Source organism: Nerophis ophidion, linkage group LG16, assembly GCF_033978795.1.
Source record: "Nerophis ophidion isolate RoL-2023_Sa linkage group LG16, RoL_Noph_v1.0, whole genome shotgun sequence".
Lineage (NCBI taxonomy): Eukaryota > Metazoa > Chordata > Actinopteri > Syngnathiformes > Syngnathidae > Nerophis > Nerophis ophidion.
This window is the reverse complement of record NC_084626.1, coordinates 41,299,095-41,318,907: the sequence shown is the minus strand read 5'-3', so window position 1 is coordinate 41,318,907 and position 19,813 is coordinate 41,299,095. Positions and strand designations below refer to the sequence as shown.

Genomic DNA, 19,813 nt, shown 5'->3' with positions numbered 1-19,813 from the left:
TCACATGTGAATAATGCTGTATAATAGACTGTATTTATGTTATTCACATGTCAATAATGCTTTAAAATAGACTATATTATTCAGTGTGAATAATGCTTGTATAATAGACTGTATTTATGTTATTCACATGTGAATAATACTTTATAATAGACTTTATTTATATTATTCACATGTGAATAATGCTGTATAATAGACTGTATTTATGTTATTCACGTGAATAATTCTGTATAGTAGACTTTATTTATATTATTCACATGTGAATACTGCTGTGTAATAGACTATTTATGTTATTCACATGTAAATAATTATGTATAATAGACTTTATTTATATTATTCACACGCGAATAATGCTGTATAATAGACTGTATTTATATTATTCACATGTGAATACTGCTGTATAATAGACTTTATTCATATTATTCACATGTGAATAATGCTGCATAATAGACTGTTTTTATATCATTCACATGTGAATAATGCTTGTATAATAGACTGTATTTATAGTATTCACATGTGAATACTGCTGTATAATACACTGTATTTATATTATTCACATGTAAATAATGCTGTATAATAGACTGTATTTATATTATTCACATGTGAATAATGCTTGTATAATAGACTGTATTTATGTTACTCACATGTAAATAATGTTGTATAACAGACTGTATTTATATTATTCACATGTGAATACTGCTGTATAATAGACTGTATTTATGTTATTCACAAGTGAATAATTATGTATAATATACTGTATTTATATTATTCAAACGCAAATAATGCTGTATAATAGACTGTATTTATATTATTCACATGTGAATACTGCTGTATAATAGACTGTATTTATAGTATTCACTATAAATACAGTCTATTATATATAGTATTTATACTATAAATACAGTATAATAGACTGTATTTATATTATTCACATGTGAATAATGCTGTATAATAGACTTTATATTATTCACATGTGAATAATGCTGTATAATAGACTATTTATATTATTCACATTATAAGACTATTTATATTATTCACATGTGAGGCAATGAGTCCCATTTTTTGTAGTCTTTGGTATGATTCGGCCGGGGCTTGAACTCACAACCTACCGATCTCAGGGCGGACCCTTTAACCATTTGTTTACACTGTGACGCCGCTGAGCTATTTTATCCTCCTACGGTGTGTAGTAATTAGGGCTTTGAATCTTTGGGTGTCCCACGATTCGATTCAATATCGATTCTTGGGGTCACGATTCGATTCAAAATCGATTTTTTTTTTTCAATTCAATACGATTCTCGATTCAAAAACGATTTTTTCCCGATTTAAAAGGATTTTCTGTATTCATTCAATAGGATAGGATTTCAGCAGGATCTACCCCAGTCTGCTGACATGCTAGCAGAGTAGTAGATTTAAAAAAAAAAAAAGCTTTTATAATTGTAAAGGACAATGTTTTATCAACTGATTGCAATAATGTCAATTTGTTTTAACTATTAAACAAACCAAAAATATGACTTATTTTATCTTTGTGAAAACATTGGACACAGTGTGTTGTCAAGCATATGAGATGCGATGCAAGTGTAAACCACTGTGACACTATTGTTCTTTTTTATTATTTGTATAAATGTCTAATGATGATGTCAATGGGGGATTTTTAATCACTGCTATGCTGAAATTATAACTAATATTGATACTGTTGTTGATAATATTCATTTTTGTTTCACTACTTTTGGTTTGTTCTGTGTCGTGTTTGTGTCTCCTCAATTGCTCTGTTTATTGCAGTTCTGAGTGTTGCTGGGTCAGGTTCGGTTTTGGAATTGGATTGCATTGTTATGGTATTGCTGTGTAGTTTTGTTGGATTGATAGAAAAAAAATAAAAAAATAGATTTTTGTAAAAATGAGAATAGATTCTGAATCACACGACGTGAGAACTGCGATTCAAATTCGAATCGATTTTTTCCCACACCCCTAATAATAATGCATGTTTAGCTATTCCTACTCCTGCAGGGATGATAGTTTGTTGCCATGGAGGTGAGGATTAGTTATTTAAAAGAGGCTAAACACTGCCGATTGCAGATGGACATTAGCCGTTAACTAGCTAGTTTTAAAGAACCTCTTCCTGAGGGTGTTTAGATAACTTCACCTTTATCTTTAGTTTTTAAGACAAAATCTGTCCATTTTCCCTTTTCTGTCTACACACTGTGTTTGCTTGTAAGTATCAATCAATCAATGTTTACTTATATGGCCCTAAATCACTAGTGTCTCAAAGGGCTGCACAAACCACAACACAAACCACTACGACATCCTCGGTAGGCCCACATAAGGGCAAGGAAAACTCACACCCAGTGGGACGTCGGTGACAATGATGACTATGAGAACCTTGGAGAAGAGGAAAGCAATGGATGTCGAGCGGGTCCAACATGATACTGTGAAAGTTCAATCCATAATGGATCCAACACAGTCGCGAGAGTCCAGTCCAAAGCGGATCCAAGACAGTAGCGAGAGTCCCGTTCACAGCGGAGCCAGCAGGAAACCATCCCAAGCGGAGGCGGATCAGCAGCGCAGGGATGTCCCCAGCCGATACACAGGCAAGCAGTACATGCCCACCGGATCGGACCGGACCCCCTCTACAAGGGAGAGTGGGAAAGAGGAGAAAAAGAAAAGAAACGGCAGATCAACTGGTCTAAAAAGGGAGTCTATTTAAAGGCTAGAGTATACAAATGAGTTTTAAGGTGAGACTTAAATGCTTCTACTGAGGTGGGGGCATTCCAGAGTACTGGGGCCCGGAAATGAAAACGCTCTATAGCCCGCAGACTTTTTTTTGGTACTCTGTGATTGTGCACTGCCGAAGATGCCTGTAAAAAAAGATATGGCGAACCGGTACTTTTCAAACAGAGTATAGTACTGTTTTTGATTCATTAGTACCGCGATACTATACTAGTCTGCTATACTATCTGCTGCTTTAATGTCTTTAATGTCCTCTGTGTTCTTTGATGTTTGATGTTTCCCTCTTACACACATGTAAGAGGGATGTGTACTATGGCTATGAGTTGTTGTTGTTTTTTTGTTTTTTTTTTCCTTGGCCTCAGTCTGCACCCCCACTCCAGGGCCTACGCTAAGACCGATTTTTTTAATTTTATTTAAATTTTCTATTTTTTTCTCCCATTCCCCCTCCCCCCTTGTTTACCTGTATGTCATCTTTTTTGTAAGGGGCGCTGGAAGCCGGCAGACCCGTCAGCGATCCTGTTCTGTCTCCCTGTAATGTTTGTCTGATCTTGAATGGGATTGTGCTGAAAATTGTAATTTTCCTGAAGGAACTCTCCTGACGGAATAAATAAAGTACTATCTAATCTAATCTAATCTAATCTAGTAACGATATACCCAATAACCCAAACTAAGGTTAGCAGAAGTAGTTTACCTTGTCCAGACCAGTCCTCATGCGTTGCCGAGCGTGGCACAGCTCTTGTTTCTTGCGCCCGATGAGATCCGAGAAGATGTTGAGTAGTTCCAGGTAGCTCTTCGGCGTCACGTAGTTTTGTCGAGAAAGCTCAGCGAGAAATTGTTCACACTTCCTGGCTACGCTCTGGTGGATCCTCATGCACATAGACACCTGGAGACATCAATTTACACATTTGTTTGTTTTTCGTGGTAAAAACAAAACAAAAACACAAGCGTCCTCACCAGTCCATTCATGGCTTCGGGGCTCGCATCCAGCTCATGTAGCTCATTAAGAAACGATGTGGCCACAGCTTGCAGAGCCTCGTCCGGCCAAGCACTGAACCAGTCTATGGTGCAACATGTTACCAGTGAGGGAAACTGCCTCAGTCGTGCACGAAACACCTCCCCGATAGGACTATAAAGAATAAAATGTGGCGGGGGGATATGAGCAGAGGAAAAGAATAAGACTTTGAAGGAACCGCTGACCTCATGCAGAGTACTGTGTGGATGTTGCAGCGGACTCTCTTTAGGTAGGCGGCCATGAGATTGGATTTGGTCGGCTGTTGTCCCAGCTCTTGCACCACCGGCTTCATTCCTGCCAAGATGCGCTCTTGTTCGTCCGAGGCGTACAAGTTGGGAACGTCACCGGAGTTCAAAATGCTGTTGATGTCCTCCAGGAATGACTCACTTTTAATCTGGTGAGTAAATATTCCAAATGTTTTCGATACCAGACTAGTGCATCATATTTGAGATGTGCTGTTTTGGAATTGCTGCGATGAGGTGGCGACTTGTCCAGGGTTTACCCGGTCTTCCGCCCAATTGTAGCTGAGATAGGCACCAGCGCCCCTCGTGACCCCAAAGGGAATACGACGTAAAAATGGATGGATGTTTTGGAATTGCATGTACAGTACAGGGCAAAAGTCTGGACAAACCTTCTCATTCAATCCATCCATCCATCCATCCATTTTCTACCGCTGATTCCCTTTTGGGGTCGCGGGGGGCGCTGGCGCCTATCTCAGCTACAATCGGGCGGAAGGCGGGGTACACCCTGGACAAGTCGCCACCTCATAATATCATGACTATTTACATTGTAGATCAGGGGTCACCAACACCAGGTAGCCCGTAAGGACCAGATGTGTCGCCCGCTGGCCTGTTCTAAAAATAGCTCAAATAGCAGCACTTACCAGTGAGCTGCCTCTATTTTTTTAAAATTGTATTTATTTACTAGCAAGCTGGTCTCGTTTTGCTCGACATTTTTAATTCTAAGAGAGACAAAACTCAAATAAAATTTGAAAATCCAAGAAAATATTTTAAAGACTTGGTCTTTACTTGTTTAAATAAATGCATTTATTTTTTTACTTTGCTTCTTATAACTTTCAGAAAGACAATTTTAGAGAAAAAATACAACCATAAAAATGATTTTAGGATTTTTAAACACATATACCTTTTTACCTTTTAAATTCCTACCTCTTTTTTCCTGACAATTTAAATCAATGTTCAAGTATTTTTTTTTCTTATTGTAAAGAACAATAAATACATTTTAATTGAATTCTTCATTTTAGCTTCTATTTTTTCGACAAAGAATATTTGTGAAATATTTCTTCAAAATTATTATGATTAAAATTCAAAAAAATTATTCTGGTAAATATAGAAAATCTGTAGAATCAAATTTAAATCTTATTTCAAAGTCTTTTGAATTTCTTTTAAAAAATTTTGTTCTGGAAAATCTAGAAGAAATAATGATTTGTCTTTGTTAGAAATATAGCTTGGTCCAATTTGTTATATATTCTAACAAAGTGCAGATTGGATTTTAACTTATTTAAAACATGTCATCAAAATTCCAAAATTAATCTTAATCAGGAAAAATTACTAATGATGTTCCATAAATTCTTTTTTTTAATTTTTCAAAAAAGTGTTCCACTTTTGTTCATGAAATTGCCCAGTTTGTTATAAAATCATTTTTCAATCATTTTAGATAATTGTGGAAGTAGGGAAACCGTTCTATAATTTGTAAATCAGTGCCTGTTTCAAGTTTTATAAATTGGTACGACTTTTGCTATTTTTTTTTTGTATGGGAATTTGCCAGTTTGAAATGATCGATTGCTAATATATTTTAAAGGTCCTTACATTTCTTCAATTACTTCTTTTTTCACTTTCATATACATTTCGTGACAGTCAGTTGAGGTCTTGGATTTACATTTCTTTAAAATTCTGATTCTATCCTCTTTTGTATCTTTTTTGAGGAACATCGACCAGGGTTTTTAAGTAATGATGTCATTCAAATCCTCAACTGGCCCAATTTCTGGTATCTTTTGTTCCACTGTTTCAACCAATCGTGGATTGTACAAACTAAAGATGTCTGATAATGGCTTTTTTTCCGATATCCGATATTGTCCAACTCTTAATTACCGATACCGATAACAACCCATACCGATATACACAGTGGTGGAATTAACACATTATTATGCCCTAATTTTGTTGTGATGCCCCGCTTGATGCATTAAACAATGTAACAAGGTTTTCCAAAATAAATCATATATTGTAGCGTCCTGGAAGAGTTAGTGCTGCAAGGGGGTCTGGGTTTTTGTTCTGTTGTGTTACGGTGCGGATGTTCTCCCGAAATGTGTTTGTCATTCTTGTTTGGTGTGGGTTCACAGTGTGGCGCATATTTGTAACAGTGTTAAAGTTGTTTATACAGCCACCCTCAGTGTGACCTGTATGGCTGTTGACCAAGTATGCCTTGCATTGACGTGTGTGTGAAAAGCTGCATGTTGGCGCTCTGTACTTCTCCCTACGTCTGTGTATACAGCGGCGTTTTAAAAAGTCATACATTTTACTTATTGAAACAGATACCGACAATTTTGAAACTGATATCCGATATTGTCCAACTCTTAATCACCGATACCGATAACAACCCATACTGATATACACAGTTGTGGAATTAACATATTAGTATGCCTAATTTTGTTGTGATGCCCCGCTTGATGCATTAAACAATGTAACAAGGTTTTCCAAAATAAATCAACTCAAGTTATGGAAAAAAAAATGCCAACATGGCACTGCCATATTTATTATTGAAGTCACAAAGTGCATTATTTTTTTTAACATGCCTCAAAACAGCAGCTTTGGAATTTGGGACATGCTCTCCCTGGGAGACCATGAGGAAGTTGAGGTGGGTGGGGTTTTATATTGTAGCGTCCTGGAAGAGTTAGTGTTGCAAGGGGTTCTGGGTATGTGTTCTGTTGTGTTACGGTGCGGATGTTCTCCCAAAATGTGTTTGTCAGTCTTGTTTGGTGTGGGTTCACAATGTGGCGCATATTCGTAACAGTGTTAAAGTTGTTTATACGGCCACCCTCAGTGTGACCTGTATGGCTGTTGACTAAGTATGCCTTGCATTGACGTGTGTGTGAAAAGCTGCAGGTTGGCGCTCTGTACTTCTCCCTACGTCCGTGTATACAGTGGCGTTTTAAAAAGTCATACATTTTACTTATTGAAACAGATACCGATAATTTTGAAACTGATATCCGATTTTGTCCAACTCTTAATTGCCGATACCGATATCAACCCATACCGATATACACAGTTGTGGAATTAACATATTAGTATGCCTAATTCTGTTGTGATGCCCCGCTGGATGCATTAAACAATGTAACAAGGTTTTCCAAAATAAATCAACTCAAGTTATGGAAAAAAAAATGCCAACATGCCACTGCTATATTTATTATTGAAGTCACAAAGTGCATTATTTTTTTTCTAACATGACTCAAAACAGCAGCTTTTGGAATTTGGGACATGCTCTCCCTGGGAGACCATGAGGAGGTTGAGGTGGGTGGGGTTTTATATTGTAGCGTACTGGAAGAGTTAGTGCTGCAAGGGGGTTCTGGGTATTTGTTCTGTGTGTTACGGTGCGGATGTTCTCCCGAAATGTGTTTGTCATTCTTGTTTGGTGTGGGTTCACAGTGTGGCGCATATTTGTACCAGTGTTAAAGTTGTTTATACGGCCACCCTCAGTGTGACCTGTATGGCTGTTGACCAAGTATGCCTTGCATTGACGTGTGTGTGAAAAGCTGCAGGTTGGCGCTCTGTACTTCTCCCTACGTCTGTGTATACAGCGGCGTTTTAATTATATCGGCAGTCCGATATAATCAGACATCTCTAATAAAAACCCATGCTCGAAGCCCGGGGTGGGTGCATAGCTGGTAAATAGAGGGTTGAAATTTCGATACATTGACACAAAGTTGCATGTTTAGGAATGTGATAAAATGTACTAAAGAGAACCTGTGTATCTACGAAGAGAAAAGTGATCTGCTGGTTATGAAGGCCAGCCTTCAGCATGATGCTTTTGATGTCCTCCCGCCACTCAAACTGACCGTAGTTCTTGGACAGTTCAATCTGGAAACACTTATACTCAGATCTAAATGGAAAGAGGAACATTTTGAGGCCATATAATGAAACTCCAAGTCAAATATGATGTTTTCTATAAACATGTACAAGTAACATATTTTTCGGAACATAAGGCGCACCGAAGAAAAAGAAGAAGCTTATCGACCATGGTGTTGGCACGGACCACAATAGCGGACGAGCGCGCATTTTCATGACTTATGCAGAATCCCAATTACACATCCAAAAGTAAGAAAAGTTGGTTTTACGTAATGAAGCTTATCGACTATGGCGTTGGCACGGACTACAATAGCGGACGAGCGCGCATTTTCAAGACTTATGCAGAATCCCAAATACACATCCAAAAGTAAAAAAAGTTGGTTTTACATAATGAAGCTTATCGACTATGGTGTTGGCACGGACTACAATAGCGGACGAGCGCGCATTTTCAAGACTTATGCAGATTCCCAAATACACATCCAAAAGTAAGAAAAGTTGGTTTTACATAATGAAGCTTATCGACTATGGTGTTGGCACGGACTACAATAGCGGACGAGCGCGCATTTTCAAGACTTATGCAGAATCCCAAATACACATCCAAAAGTAAGAAAAGTTGGTTTTACATAATGAAGCTTATCGACTATGTGGTTGTCACGGACTACAATAGCGGACGAACGTGCATTTTCAAGACTTATGCAGAATCCCAAATACACATCCAAAAGTAAGAAAAGTTGGTTTTACATAATGAAGCTTATCGACTATGGTGTTACCACGGACTACAATAGCGGACGGGCGCGCATTTTCAAGACTTATGCAGAATCCCAAATAGTTGGTTTTACATAATGTTGTGAAACAATATGTCTGCTAATAGGTGCCATTTTGCGGTCCTTATACACACACCATAATAATACTGGATTAAAAGGCGCACTGCCGATGGATGGGTCTATTTAGGTCTTTAAGGGGTCGCATTATGATTTTTTTCTAAATGTAAAAGACTTCCTTGTGGTCTACATAACATTTAATGGTGGTTCTTTGGTGAAAATTTTGCATAAATTATGTTTCACTGACCATTTTCAAGCTGCTTTTTGAATGTTGTACAGACCAGCTTCAAATAGCTTTCTAAAGATCTCTTTAGGATCCAAGTCTTGTTGCCGGTCTTGTACAAGTGGCTCACTTTCGACAACTGTTTTAATGACATTCAGACTTTACTTCAATCAATAACGGAGCAGCATCTCCTCATCCGTGGCTCAATAATGCAACATCAATACCGGAAATGTGTCCCGGGGACAAACCGTCCGACCCGGACCCTCTAATAACTATAAAGTTCCTTGGGTGAATTATGAAAACTTAGTACAGTTTTTAGCGCTTTGATAGCTGGTCTACTGACAGATATAAGTAAGAACTTTACACTACTTTATATCACAAATGGCAACAGCGGAAGATGAATGTCACGTAAGGAGGTAAAGAAAAAGAATAAGCTTATCGACTATGGCGTTGCCACGGACTACAATAGCGGACGAGCGCGCATTTTCAGGACTTATGCAGAATCCCAAATACGCATCCAAAAGTAATAAAAGTTGGTTTTACATAATATTGTCTGCTAATAGGTGCCATTTTGCGGTCATTGTACACACACTATAATAATACTTGTATGTTTAATGCACCGACAATCCGCCAAGCAATGCGGCGTCATAGCTTACTCAAGTCCTACTGAAAATATTTTGACAGATTTTTGAGTGTCATGTGTTATGTTCTATACTACCAATTGAACATTTAAAGATTTGGTGGTGTTTACTGCCGTCATATTGCAGTCTACACGTATCTCTTATGTATGACTGCCATCTAATGGTCACACTTATCATTACACCATGTGCCAAATAAAATAGTATCGAGGTAAATAAGCACAACCGAAATTATGCCGTACATTAGGTGCACCGGGTTATAAGCCGCACTGTAGAGTTTTAAGAAAATTAAAAGGATTTTAGGATGAGAATCAGCACCTCCGAGTCCGAGTCCATGGTTGTCGCCTGAAAAAGGGTGGAGTGCCATATACGGGTTGGGGAGGAGTCCCTGACCAAAGAGGAGGAGTTCAAGTACCTTGTTCACGAGTGGGGGAAGAGTAGCTCGTGAGATCGACAGGCGGATTGGTGCGGCGTGTTGAGTAATGCGGACGCTGTATCGATCCGTTGTGGTGAAGAAGGAGCTGAGCCGGAAGGCAAAGCTCTCAATTTACCGGTCGATCTACGTTCCCATCCTCACCTATGGTCATGAGCTTTGGGTTATGACCGAAAGGACAAGATCACGGCCGGAATGAGTTTCCTCCGCCGGGTGGCGGGTCTCTCCCTTAGAGATAGGGTGAGAAGCTCTGTCATCCGGGAGGAACTCAAAGTAAAGCCGCTGCTCCTCCACATGGAGAGGAGCCAGATGAGGTGGTTCAGGATGCCACCCGAACGCCTCCCTGGGGAGGTGTTTTGGGCACGTCCGACCGGTAGGAGGCCACAGGGAAGACCCAGGACATGTTGGGAAGACTATGTCTCCCGGCTGGCCTGGGAACGCCTCGGGACCCCCTGGGAGGAGCTGGACGAAGTGGCTGGGGAGAGGGAAGTCTGGGCTTCCCTGCTTAGGCTGCTGCCCCCGCGACCCGAGCTCGGATAAGCGGAAGAAAATGGATGGATAAAGGATTTTAAGTGCGCCTTATAGTCCAAAAAATACGGTATACGATGCATGTGAACAGCTGCTGAAATCTTAGCATGTTGTACACTTGAGGGGTTCTTACATATATGAGGCAAGTTTTGTGAGGGACTGTCGTCCACTGCCTCCGACTCCGAGCAGCAGGGCGTTGCCAAGCGGCTGGCGCAGAACTCGACCTATTCGGCACACATGCTGAATGGCGTCCATGAAGAGCACGAGCTTCATTTTGGGCGTGCAGTTCTGGTTGTAGTCTTCCATGTATTCCACCATGATTTCTTCCAACTAATGTAAAGAAAGACAGCAAATGATTCACTGCTTATTAATACAAACCCCATTTCCATATGAGTTGGGAAATTGCGTTTGATGTAAATATAAACGGAATACAATGATTTGAAAATAATTTTCAACCCATATTCAGTTGAATGCATTACAAAGACAAGATATTAGATGTTCAAACTCATAAACTTAATTTTTGCAAATAATAATTAACTTTGAATTTCATGGCTGCAACACGTGCCGAAGTAGTTGGGAAAGGGCATGTTCACCACTGTGTTACATCACCTTTTCTTTTAACAACACTCAATAAACGTTTGGGAACTGAGGAAACTAATTGTTGAAGCTTTGAAAGTGGAATTCTTCACCATTCTTGCTTGATGTAGAACAGGGGTGTCAAACTCAAATATAGAGTGGGCCAAAATTTAAAACTGAACAAAACCGCGGGCCAAGGTTGAACAAATTAACCTTTTAATAGGGACCCAAACAAATTTTGCAATGAATATTGAACAAGCAAGGCTTAAATAGGGCAGCACGGTGGAACAGGGGTTAGTGCATCTGCCTCACAATACGAAGGTCCTGAGTAATCATGGGTTCAATCCCGGGCTCGGGATCTTTCTGTGTGGAGTTTGCATGTTCTCCCCGTGACTGCGTGGGTTCCCTCTGGGGACTCCGGCTTCCTCCCATGGAACAGGCAGAGCTTATATGACGAAATAGTGCAAAATCGACTTTCAAAAAACAAACGAAAAAACATCAGTGGTATATTAAATAAAATGTAATTTAATAAATGAATGCCTCTTTTCTATCTGCAGCCTTCTGAGGTAAATATCAATATTAACTTTTTCCACAGGCTAATAAATTTGAAAATAAAATAAAAATGAGGTGGGCGGGGTTTGGTGGTAGCTGGGGGTGTATATTGTAGCGTTCTGGAAGAGTTAGTGCTGCAAGTGGTTCTGGGTATTTGTTCTGTTGTGTTTATGTTGTGTTACGGTGCGGTTGTTCTCCCGAAATGTGTTTTGTCATTCTTGTTTGGTGTGGGTTCATAGTGTGGCGCATATTTGTAACAGTGTTAAAGTTGTTTATATGGCCACCCTCAGTGTGACCTGTATGGCTGTTGATCAAGTATGAGTGGCATTCGCATATGTGTGTGTGAAAGCCGCATAAATTATGTGACTTAGCCAACACGCTGTTTATTTGGAGGAAAAGAGGACGTGATGACATGTTGTAGAGGACGCTAAAGGCAGTGCCTTTAAGGCACGCTCCCAATATTGTCGTCCGGGTGGAAATCGGGAGAATGGTTGCCCAGGGAGATTTTCGGGAGTCTCCCGGGAAAATCGGGAGCGTTGGCAAGTAAGAGTATTAGTGTATTTGGCGGGCCAGCTCTAATGTTAAATTGATATTGCCTCAAGGGCCAAATGAAATTAAACGGCGGGCCAGAGTTTGACACCCATGATGTAGAGCTTCAGTCGTTCAACAGTCCGGGGTCTCCGCTGTCGTATTTTACTCTTCATAATGCGCCACACATTTTCCATGGGAGACAGGTCTGGACTGCAGGCGGGCCAGGAAAGAACCCGCACTCTTTTTTTTACGAAGCCACGCTGTTCTAACACGTGCTGAATGCGGATTGGCATTGTCTTGCTGAAATAAGCAGGGGCGTCCATGAAAAAGACGGTGCTTAGATGGCAGCATATGTTGTTCCAAAACCTGTATGTACCTTTCAGCATTAATGGTGCCTTCACAGATGTGTAAGTTACCCATGCCTTGGGCACTAATGCACCCCCATACCATCACAGATGTTGGCTTTTCAACTTTGCGTCGATAACAGTCTGGATGGTTCGCTTGCCCTTTAATGACACGATGTCGAATATTTCCAAAAACAATTTGAAATGTGGACTCGTCAGACCACAGAACACTTTTCCACTTTGCATCAGTCCATCTTAGATGATCTCGGGCCCAGAGAAGCCGGCGGCGTTTCTGGATGTTGTTGATAATTGGCTTTCGCTTTGCATAGTAGAGCTTTAACTTGCAATTACAGATGTAGCGACCAACAGATGAGCATTCCTCAACTTTATCAGTATTTATTGCCACCTTTCCCAACTTCTTTTGTCACATGTTGCAAAAAAAAAAAAATGTTTATCAGTTTGAACATCAAATATGTTGTCTTTGTAGCACATTCAACTGAATATGGGTTGAAAATGATTTGCAAATCAACATATTCTGTTTATATTTACATCTAACACAAATTCCCAAGTTAAAATAGACACAGGCTTAGTAATACACTGCTTTGTAACCATTGGTTGGTTATGTTAGCAATGCTCACCTTTTCCTTGTCTTCTATGAACGTGTAAACTTTGTGGAGTGCGCCGGGAATCATGAAATCCCCGTATAAGATAGGCTGGAAGGGCACAACCTCGTCATATTTGCAGCCAAACTCCTCAATACAGTCCTTCAGGAGATTGTTGAACCACTCCCTGTCTTCCGCACACACCAAGCGATCCTGGAAAACCCGGCAGTTCTCATGGTACCACAGCTGAAGGAGCATTTCCTTGGTCTGAAACCAAGCAAAGTCACGTTATCTATACACACCAATTCTCAAGAGCCATGGTTTGGTAATTATTATGGTTTCGTAGCAGGGTTTGGTTCAGCTTACAATGTTGTGCCTTTTAACACAACAATTCACCTTTAATGTTTTTTCAATCAGTTTTGTCAAGTATACTGTAGTTTAAATGCTCACATACAACTAAAGAGAGGTACTGAAATTGGCATTTATGTAAGTACTGATCTAATTCAGTTTGTACTACCAGGTACTGATCCACGTAACATCAAACGGTGCAACATGTTGATACCTTTGTTGCAGGTAACGCATACTTGCCAACCTTGAGACCTCCGATTTCGGGAGGTGGGAGGCGTGGTCGGGGGCGGGGGCGGGGGTGTGGTTAAGAGGGGAGGAGTATATTTACAGCTACCAAGTCAAGTATTTCATATAATAGAAATACTTGAATTTTAGTGTTCATTTATTTACACATATATACACACATAACTCTCATCTACTCATTGTTGAGTTAAGGGTTGAATTGTCCAGCCTTGTTCTATTCTCTGTCACTATTTTTCTAACCATGCTGAACACCCTTCTCTGATGATGCATTGCTGTGTGGCACGCACAAACGTGCTTTCATCAAATGCACTAGAGCAGGGGTGTCAAACTCAAATACAGAGTGGGCCAAAACTCCAAACTGAACAAAGCCGCGGGCCAAAGTTGAAAAACTTAACCTTTTAATAGGGACCCAAACAAGTTTTGCATTGAATATTGAACAAGCAAGGCTTATATACCTTTGTAGTGACATGCAAAATCGAGTTTTCCTGGTAGCGGGGGTGTATATTGTATATCCCGGAAGAGTTAGTGCTGCAAAGGGTTCTGGAAATTTATTCAGTTGTGTTTATGTTGCGTTACGGTGCGGATGTTCTCCCGAAATGTGTTTGTCATTCTTGTTTGGTGTGAGTTCACAGTGTGGTGTAACAGTGTTAAAGTTGTTTATACGGCCACCCTCAGTGTGACCTGTATGGCTGTTGACCAAGTATGCTTTGCATTCACTTGTGTGTGTGTGTAGAAGCCGCATATATTACATTACTGGGCCGGCACGCTGTTTGTATGGAGGAAAAGCGGACGTGACGACAGGTTGTAGAGGAGGCTAAAAGCAGTACCTTTAAGGCACGCCCCCAATATTGTTGTGCGGGTGGAAATTCGGGAGAATGGTTGCCCCGGGAGATTTTCGGGGGGGGGCACTGAAACTCGTGATTCTCCTGGAAAAATCGGGAGGGTTGGCAAGTATGAAAATTAGCGTTGAATACGGTGATGCAGCGGCACCGCTACTGTATAATACCGTCGGGCCAGCTCTAATTTTAATTTATTATTGCCTCAAGGGCCAAATGAAATGACACAGCGGGCCAAATTTGGCCCACGGGCCAGAGTTTGACACCCATGCACTAGAGTCTGGAATCCTCCATCTCTCCCTAGAATGGCCCAAAACCGGTCAATCTTTGCTTCCAGAGGAAGATCTCCTTGTTGTGTTCGCAGTTGTGCACTGCACTCTCTAAAAGCCGTATATATTATTGTCACATGTGCATGTACAGTAGATGGCAGTATTGTCCTGTTTAAGAGTGTCACAACATTGCTGTTTACAGCAGACAAACTGCTTTACGGTAGACCAGGGGTAGGGAACCTATGGCTCTAGAGCGAGATGTGGCTCTTTTGATGACTGCATCTGGCTCTCAGATAAATCTTAGCTGGCATTGCTTAACATAAGTAATGAATAATTCCGCTGATAATCACAGTGTTAAAAATAACGTTCCAAAGATAAGACATTCTCATGCATTTTAATCCAACCATCTATTTTCTATCGCACCTGTTAAAAAAGTCGCAATAATGGTAAGAAGTATTATATTTATTATTGGTTAGCTTTAGAATGAGTGAATTATATTGTGAAGTGAATTACATACAGTATATATAGCACTTTTTCTCTAGTGACTCAAAGCGCTTAACATTGTGAAACCCAATATCTAAGTTACATTTAAACCAGTGTGGGTGGCACTGGGAGCAGGTGGGTAAAGTGTCTTGCCCAAGGACACAACGGCAGTGACTAGGATGGCGGAAGCGGGGATTGAACCTGGAACTCTCAAGTTGCTGGCACGGCCACTCTACCATCCAAGATGTACCGCCCTAATAACAACGTTATTAAAAAGAATAAGACTTATTATTCTCTAAAAATGTTAGTCTTACTTACAAATGCACGCATTTAATTGTATTCAGTGTTAAAAAATATTATATGGCTCTCACGGAAATACATTTTATAATATTTGGCTTTCATGGCTCTCTCGGCCGAAAAGGTTCCCGACCCCTGCGGTAGACGAAAACACGACTGCTGTTGTTGTGTGTTGTTACCGCGCTGGGAGGATGTTAATGAAACTGCCTAACAATAAACCCACATAAGAAACCAAGAACTCGCCCTCGATCATTCTACAGTTATAACATAATTGGGCAGACACGCTGTTTATATTGTGGGAAAGCGGACGTGAAAATAGTCTATCGTCACTCAGGTCCGCATGGAGCTGGAGGGGGCGTGGCCTCCAGCTCCGCCTGAATTTCTGGAGATTTTCGGGAGAAAATTTGTCGCGGGGGGTCTTCAGGAGAGGCGCTGAATTTCGGGAGTCTCCTGGAAAATCTGGGAGGGTTGGCAAGTATGAGGTAACGTCACGTCCAGTTGCAGACTCAGCAATTGCCGGGCAAACAGGTGGACTATTTCTAGGTAATGTTGCAATTTTCCAAGCCCACAAAGCAAGAATGCCTGATAAAAAGCACTCAAAAGTGAAGCTCCAATTTTTAAAATGCACGAACTTGATGCTACTATACATTGGATATGCCGTTTGCATGCTGCTACCGTATAGCATTGGGATGCTACATTGCGATTTCCACAGCTCCAAATTTGATAATGAAAAACTACAACTGAGATGCAGGTTTTCAATTAAAAACAGCTGGTGTGTAACACTGTAACTATAATATTTACAGGAAAAACACTTTGTAGAACTCAAAAAAAGACAAGACTGGCACGTTCAACCTAAATTGAATTGTTGGTCTAATGACTGTGACATCTACATTCGGCGTTTCCCACCTTGGCCTTCAGTGATGTCCTACTTAGTCCGACTTCAATAAATACCTCTCAAAAGACAATCGTTTACGTCGCCACTTGACCACGGTTTGAAAACTTCTATACAGAAACACACTTGTGCACTCAATTTGTCAAAAGTGTACAAAACGGGCAATTTTTTGGCAGATTTTAAAAAATCCATAAACCCGCATCGGACGAGGCACTGTCAATACAAAAATAATTGTAAAAAACATATTGAATGTGAAAAAAATATATTTGAACTCACTAGTTTCCGGGTTGGCCAACCTAGTTTCCCTTTAAATATCCTTCTTGAAAATGCCCTTGCAAGTATACAGCCGCGATCAAAAGTCATGGCTGTCTTGAATTTCCAAAAATTTCTACAAGCCTTATTTTTTTGTGATAGATCAAGGGTCACCAACGTGGCCCGCTGGCCCGTTCTAAAAATAGCTCACATAGCAGCACTTACCAGTGAGCTGCCTCTATTTTTTATTTTTTTTTTATTTACTAGCTGGTCTCGCTTTGCTCGACATTTTTCATTCTAAGAGAGACAAAACTCAAAGAGAATTTGAAAATCCAAGAAAATATCTTAAAGACTTGGTCTTCACTTGTTTAAATAAATTCATTTATTTTTTTACTTTGCTTCTTATAACTTTCAGAAAGACAATTTTAGAGAAAAAAATACGACCTTAAAAATGATTTTAGGATTTTTAAACATATACCTTTTTATCTTTTAAATTCCTTCCTCTTCTTTCCTGACGATTTAAATCAATGTTCAAGTAAATTATTTAATTTTATTGTAAAGAATAATAAATACATTTTAATTCTTCATTTTACCTTCTTTTTTTTCGAAGAAGAATATTTGTGAAATATTTCTTCAAACGCATTATGATTAAAAATTTTAAAAATTACTCTGGCAAATCTAGAAAATCTTTAGAATCAAATTTAAATCTTGTTTCAAAGTCTTTTGAATTTCTTTTAAAATTTTTGTTCTGAAAATCTAGAAGAAATAATGATTTGTCTTTGTTACAAATATAGCTTGGTCCAATTTGTTATATATTCTAACAAAATGCAGATTGGATTTTAACTTATTTAAAACATGTCATCAAAATTCTAAAATTAATCTTAATCAGGACAAATTACTAATGATGTTCCATAAATTCTTTTTTTAATTTTTTCAAAAAGATTTCAATTAGCTAGTTTTTCCTCTTCGTTTTTTCGGTTGAATTTTGAATTTTAAAGAGTCGAAATTGAAGGTAAACTATGTTTCAAAATTCAATTTTAATTTTTTTCCAGTTTTCTCCTCTTTTAAACCGTTCAAGTGTTTTTTTCATCATTTATTCTCTACAAAAAACCTTCCTTAAAAGGAAAAAAAATGTACGACGGAATGACAGACAGAAATACCCATTTTTATATATATATATATATATATATATATATATATATATATAAAGATTTATTTATTTAAAGGTAAATTTAGCAAATAGGCTATTTCTGGCAATATATTTAAGTGTGTATCAAACTGGTAGCCCTTCGCATTAATCAGTACCCAAAAAGTAGTTCTTGGTTTCAAAAAGGTTGGTGACCCGTTCTTTAGATCAACATTAGGACTATCTGTCAATATAACATTTAAAAAAAAATAAGTTGTATTCTCTTTTCATTTTTTTTCCTGTTTTCTCCTCTTTTAAACCGTTCAATTAAGTGTTTTTTTCATCATTTATTTTCTACAAAAAATCTTCCGTAAAAGGAAAAAAAATGTATGATGGAATGACGGACAGAAATACCCATTTTTTAATATCCATCCATTTTCTACTGCTTATTCCCTTTGGGGATCCGGGGGGGCGCTGGTGCCTATCTCAGCTACAATTGGGCGGAAGGCGGTGTACACCCTGGACAAGTCGCCACTTCATCGCAGTTTTATATATATATATATATATATATATATATAAATTTTTTATTTATTTATTAAGGGCAAATTGGGTATTTCTGACAATTTATGTAAGTGTGTATCAAACTGGTAGCCCTTCGCATTAATCAGTGCCCAAGAAGTAGCTCTCGGTTTCAAAAAGGTTGGTGACCCCTTCTCTAGATCAACATTAGGACTATCTGTCAATATAACATTTAAAAAAAAATAAGTTGTATTCTCTTTTCATTTTTTTTCCTGTTTTCTCCTCTTTTAAACCGTTCAATTAAGTGTTTTTTTCATCATTTATTTTCTACAAAAAATCTTCCGTAAAAGGAAAAAAAATGTATGATGGAATGACGGACAGAAATACCCATTTTTTAATATCCATCCATTTTCTACTGCTTATTCCCTTTGGGGATCCGGGGGGGCGCTGGTGCCTATCTCAGCTACAATTGGGCGGAAGGCGGCGTACACCCTGGACAAGTCGCCACTTCATCGCAGTTTTATATATATATATATATATATATATATATATATATATATATATATGTATATATATATATATATATATATATATATATATATATATATATATATATATATATATATATTTTTTAATTTATTTATTAAGGGCAAATTGGGTATTTCTGACAATTTATTTAAGTGTGTATCAAACTGGTAGCCCTTCGCATTAATCAGTGCCCAAGAAGTAGCTCTCGGTTTCAAAAAGGTTGGTGACCCCTTCTCTAGATCAACATTAGGACTATCTGTCAATATAACATTTAAAAAAAATTAAGTTGTATTCTCTTTTCATTTTTTTCCTGTTTTCTCCTCTTTTAAACCGTTCAATTAAGTGTTTTTTTCATCATTTATTTTCTACAAAAAATCTTCCGTAAAAGGAAAAAAAATGTATGATGGAATGACAGACAGAAATACACATTTTTTAATATCCATCCATTTTCTACTGCTTATTCCCTTTGGGGCTGCGGGGGGCGCTGGTGCCTATCTCAGCTACAATTGGGCGGGAGGCAGTGTACACCCTGGACAAGTCGCCACCTCATCGGAGTTTTATATATATATATTTTTTTATTATTTATTTATTAAGGGTAAATTGAGCAAATTGGCTATTTCTGGCAATTTATTTAAGTGTGTATCAAACTGGTAGCCCTTCGCATGAATCAGTACCCAAGAAGTAGCTCTCGGTTTCAAAAAGGTTGGTGACCCCTGTGATAGAGTGATTGGAGCACATACATGTTGGTCACAAAAAACATTCAACAATGAACTACTGACCTCAACCATGCTAGTCTCGGCCATGAGGATGCCCTGGAAGACCTTGGACAGGTCTCTGAGGTTGAATGTGTAATGAGATTTTGTAGGAGTTGGTAGAAGCTGAGAGCAAATAGTAGCGTAGACGTGGATTGTGGCTTTGACGATGGCGCTGTTCAATAGCACAATTTCCGGCACCGATTCT

At 38.9% G+C, this 19,813-nt stretch overlaps 1 protein-coding gene across 1 annotated transcript in view; it reads right to left on the bottom strand.

The window, feature by feature from the left end:
- Nucleotides 1-19,813, bottom strand: part of dnah1 (dynein, axonemal, heavy chain 1) — a 172,912-nt gene that overhangs the window by 74,550 nt on the left and 78,549 nt on the right. The window contains exons 46-52 of the mRNA XM_061875243.1: nt 19,633-19,811; nt 13,097-13,327; nt 10,589-10,785; nt 7,711-7,846; nt 3,919-4,127; nt 3,676-3,847; nt 3,413-3,604 (exon numbers count right to left, since the gene is read on the bottom strand). Of these exons, the coding sequence (XP_061731227.1) occupies nt 3,413-3,604; nt 3,676-3,847; nt 3,919-4,127; nt 7,711-7,846; nt 10,589-10,785; nt 13,097-13,327; nt 19,633-19,811 (1,316 nt within the window). The remainder of the gene's footprint in view (nt 1-3,412; nt 3,605-3,675; nt 3,848-3,918; nt 4,128-7,710; nt 7,847-10,588; nt 10,786-13,096; nt 13,328-19,632; nt 19,812-19,813) is intronic.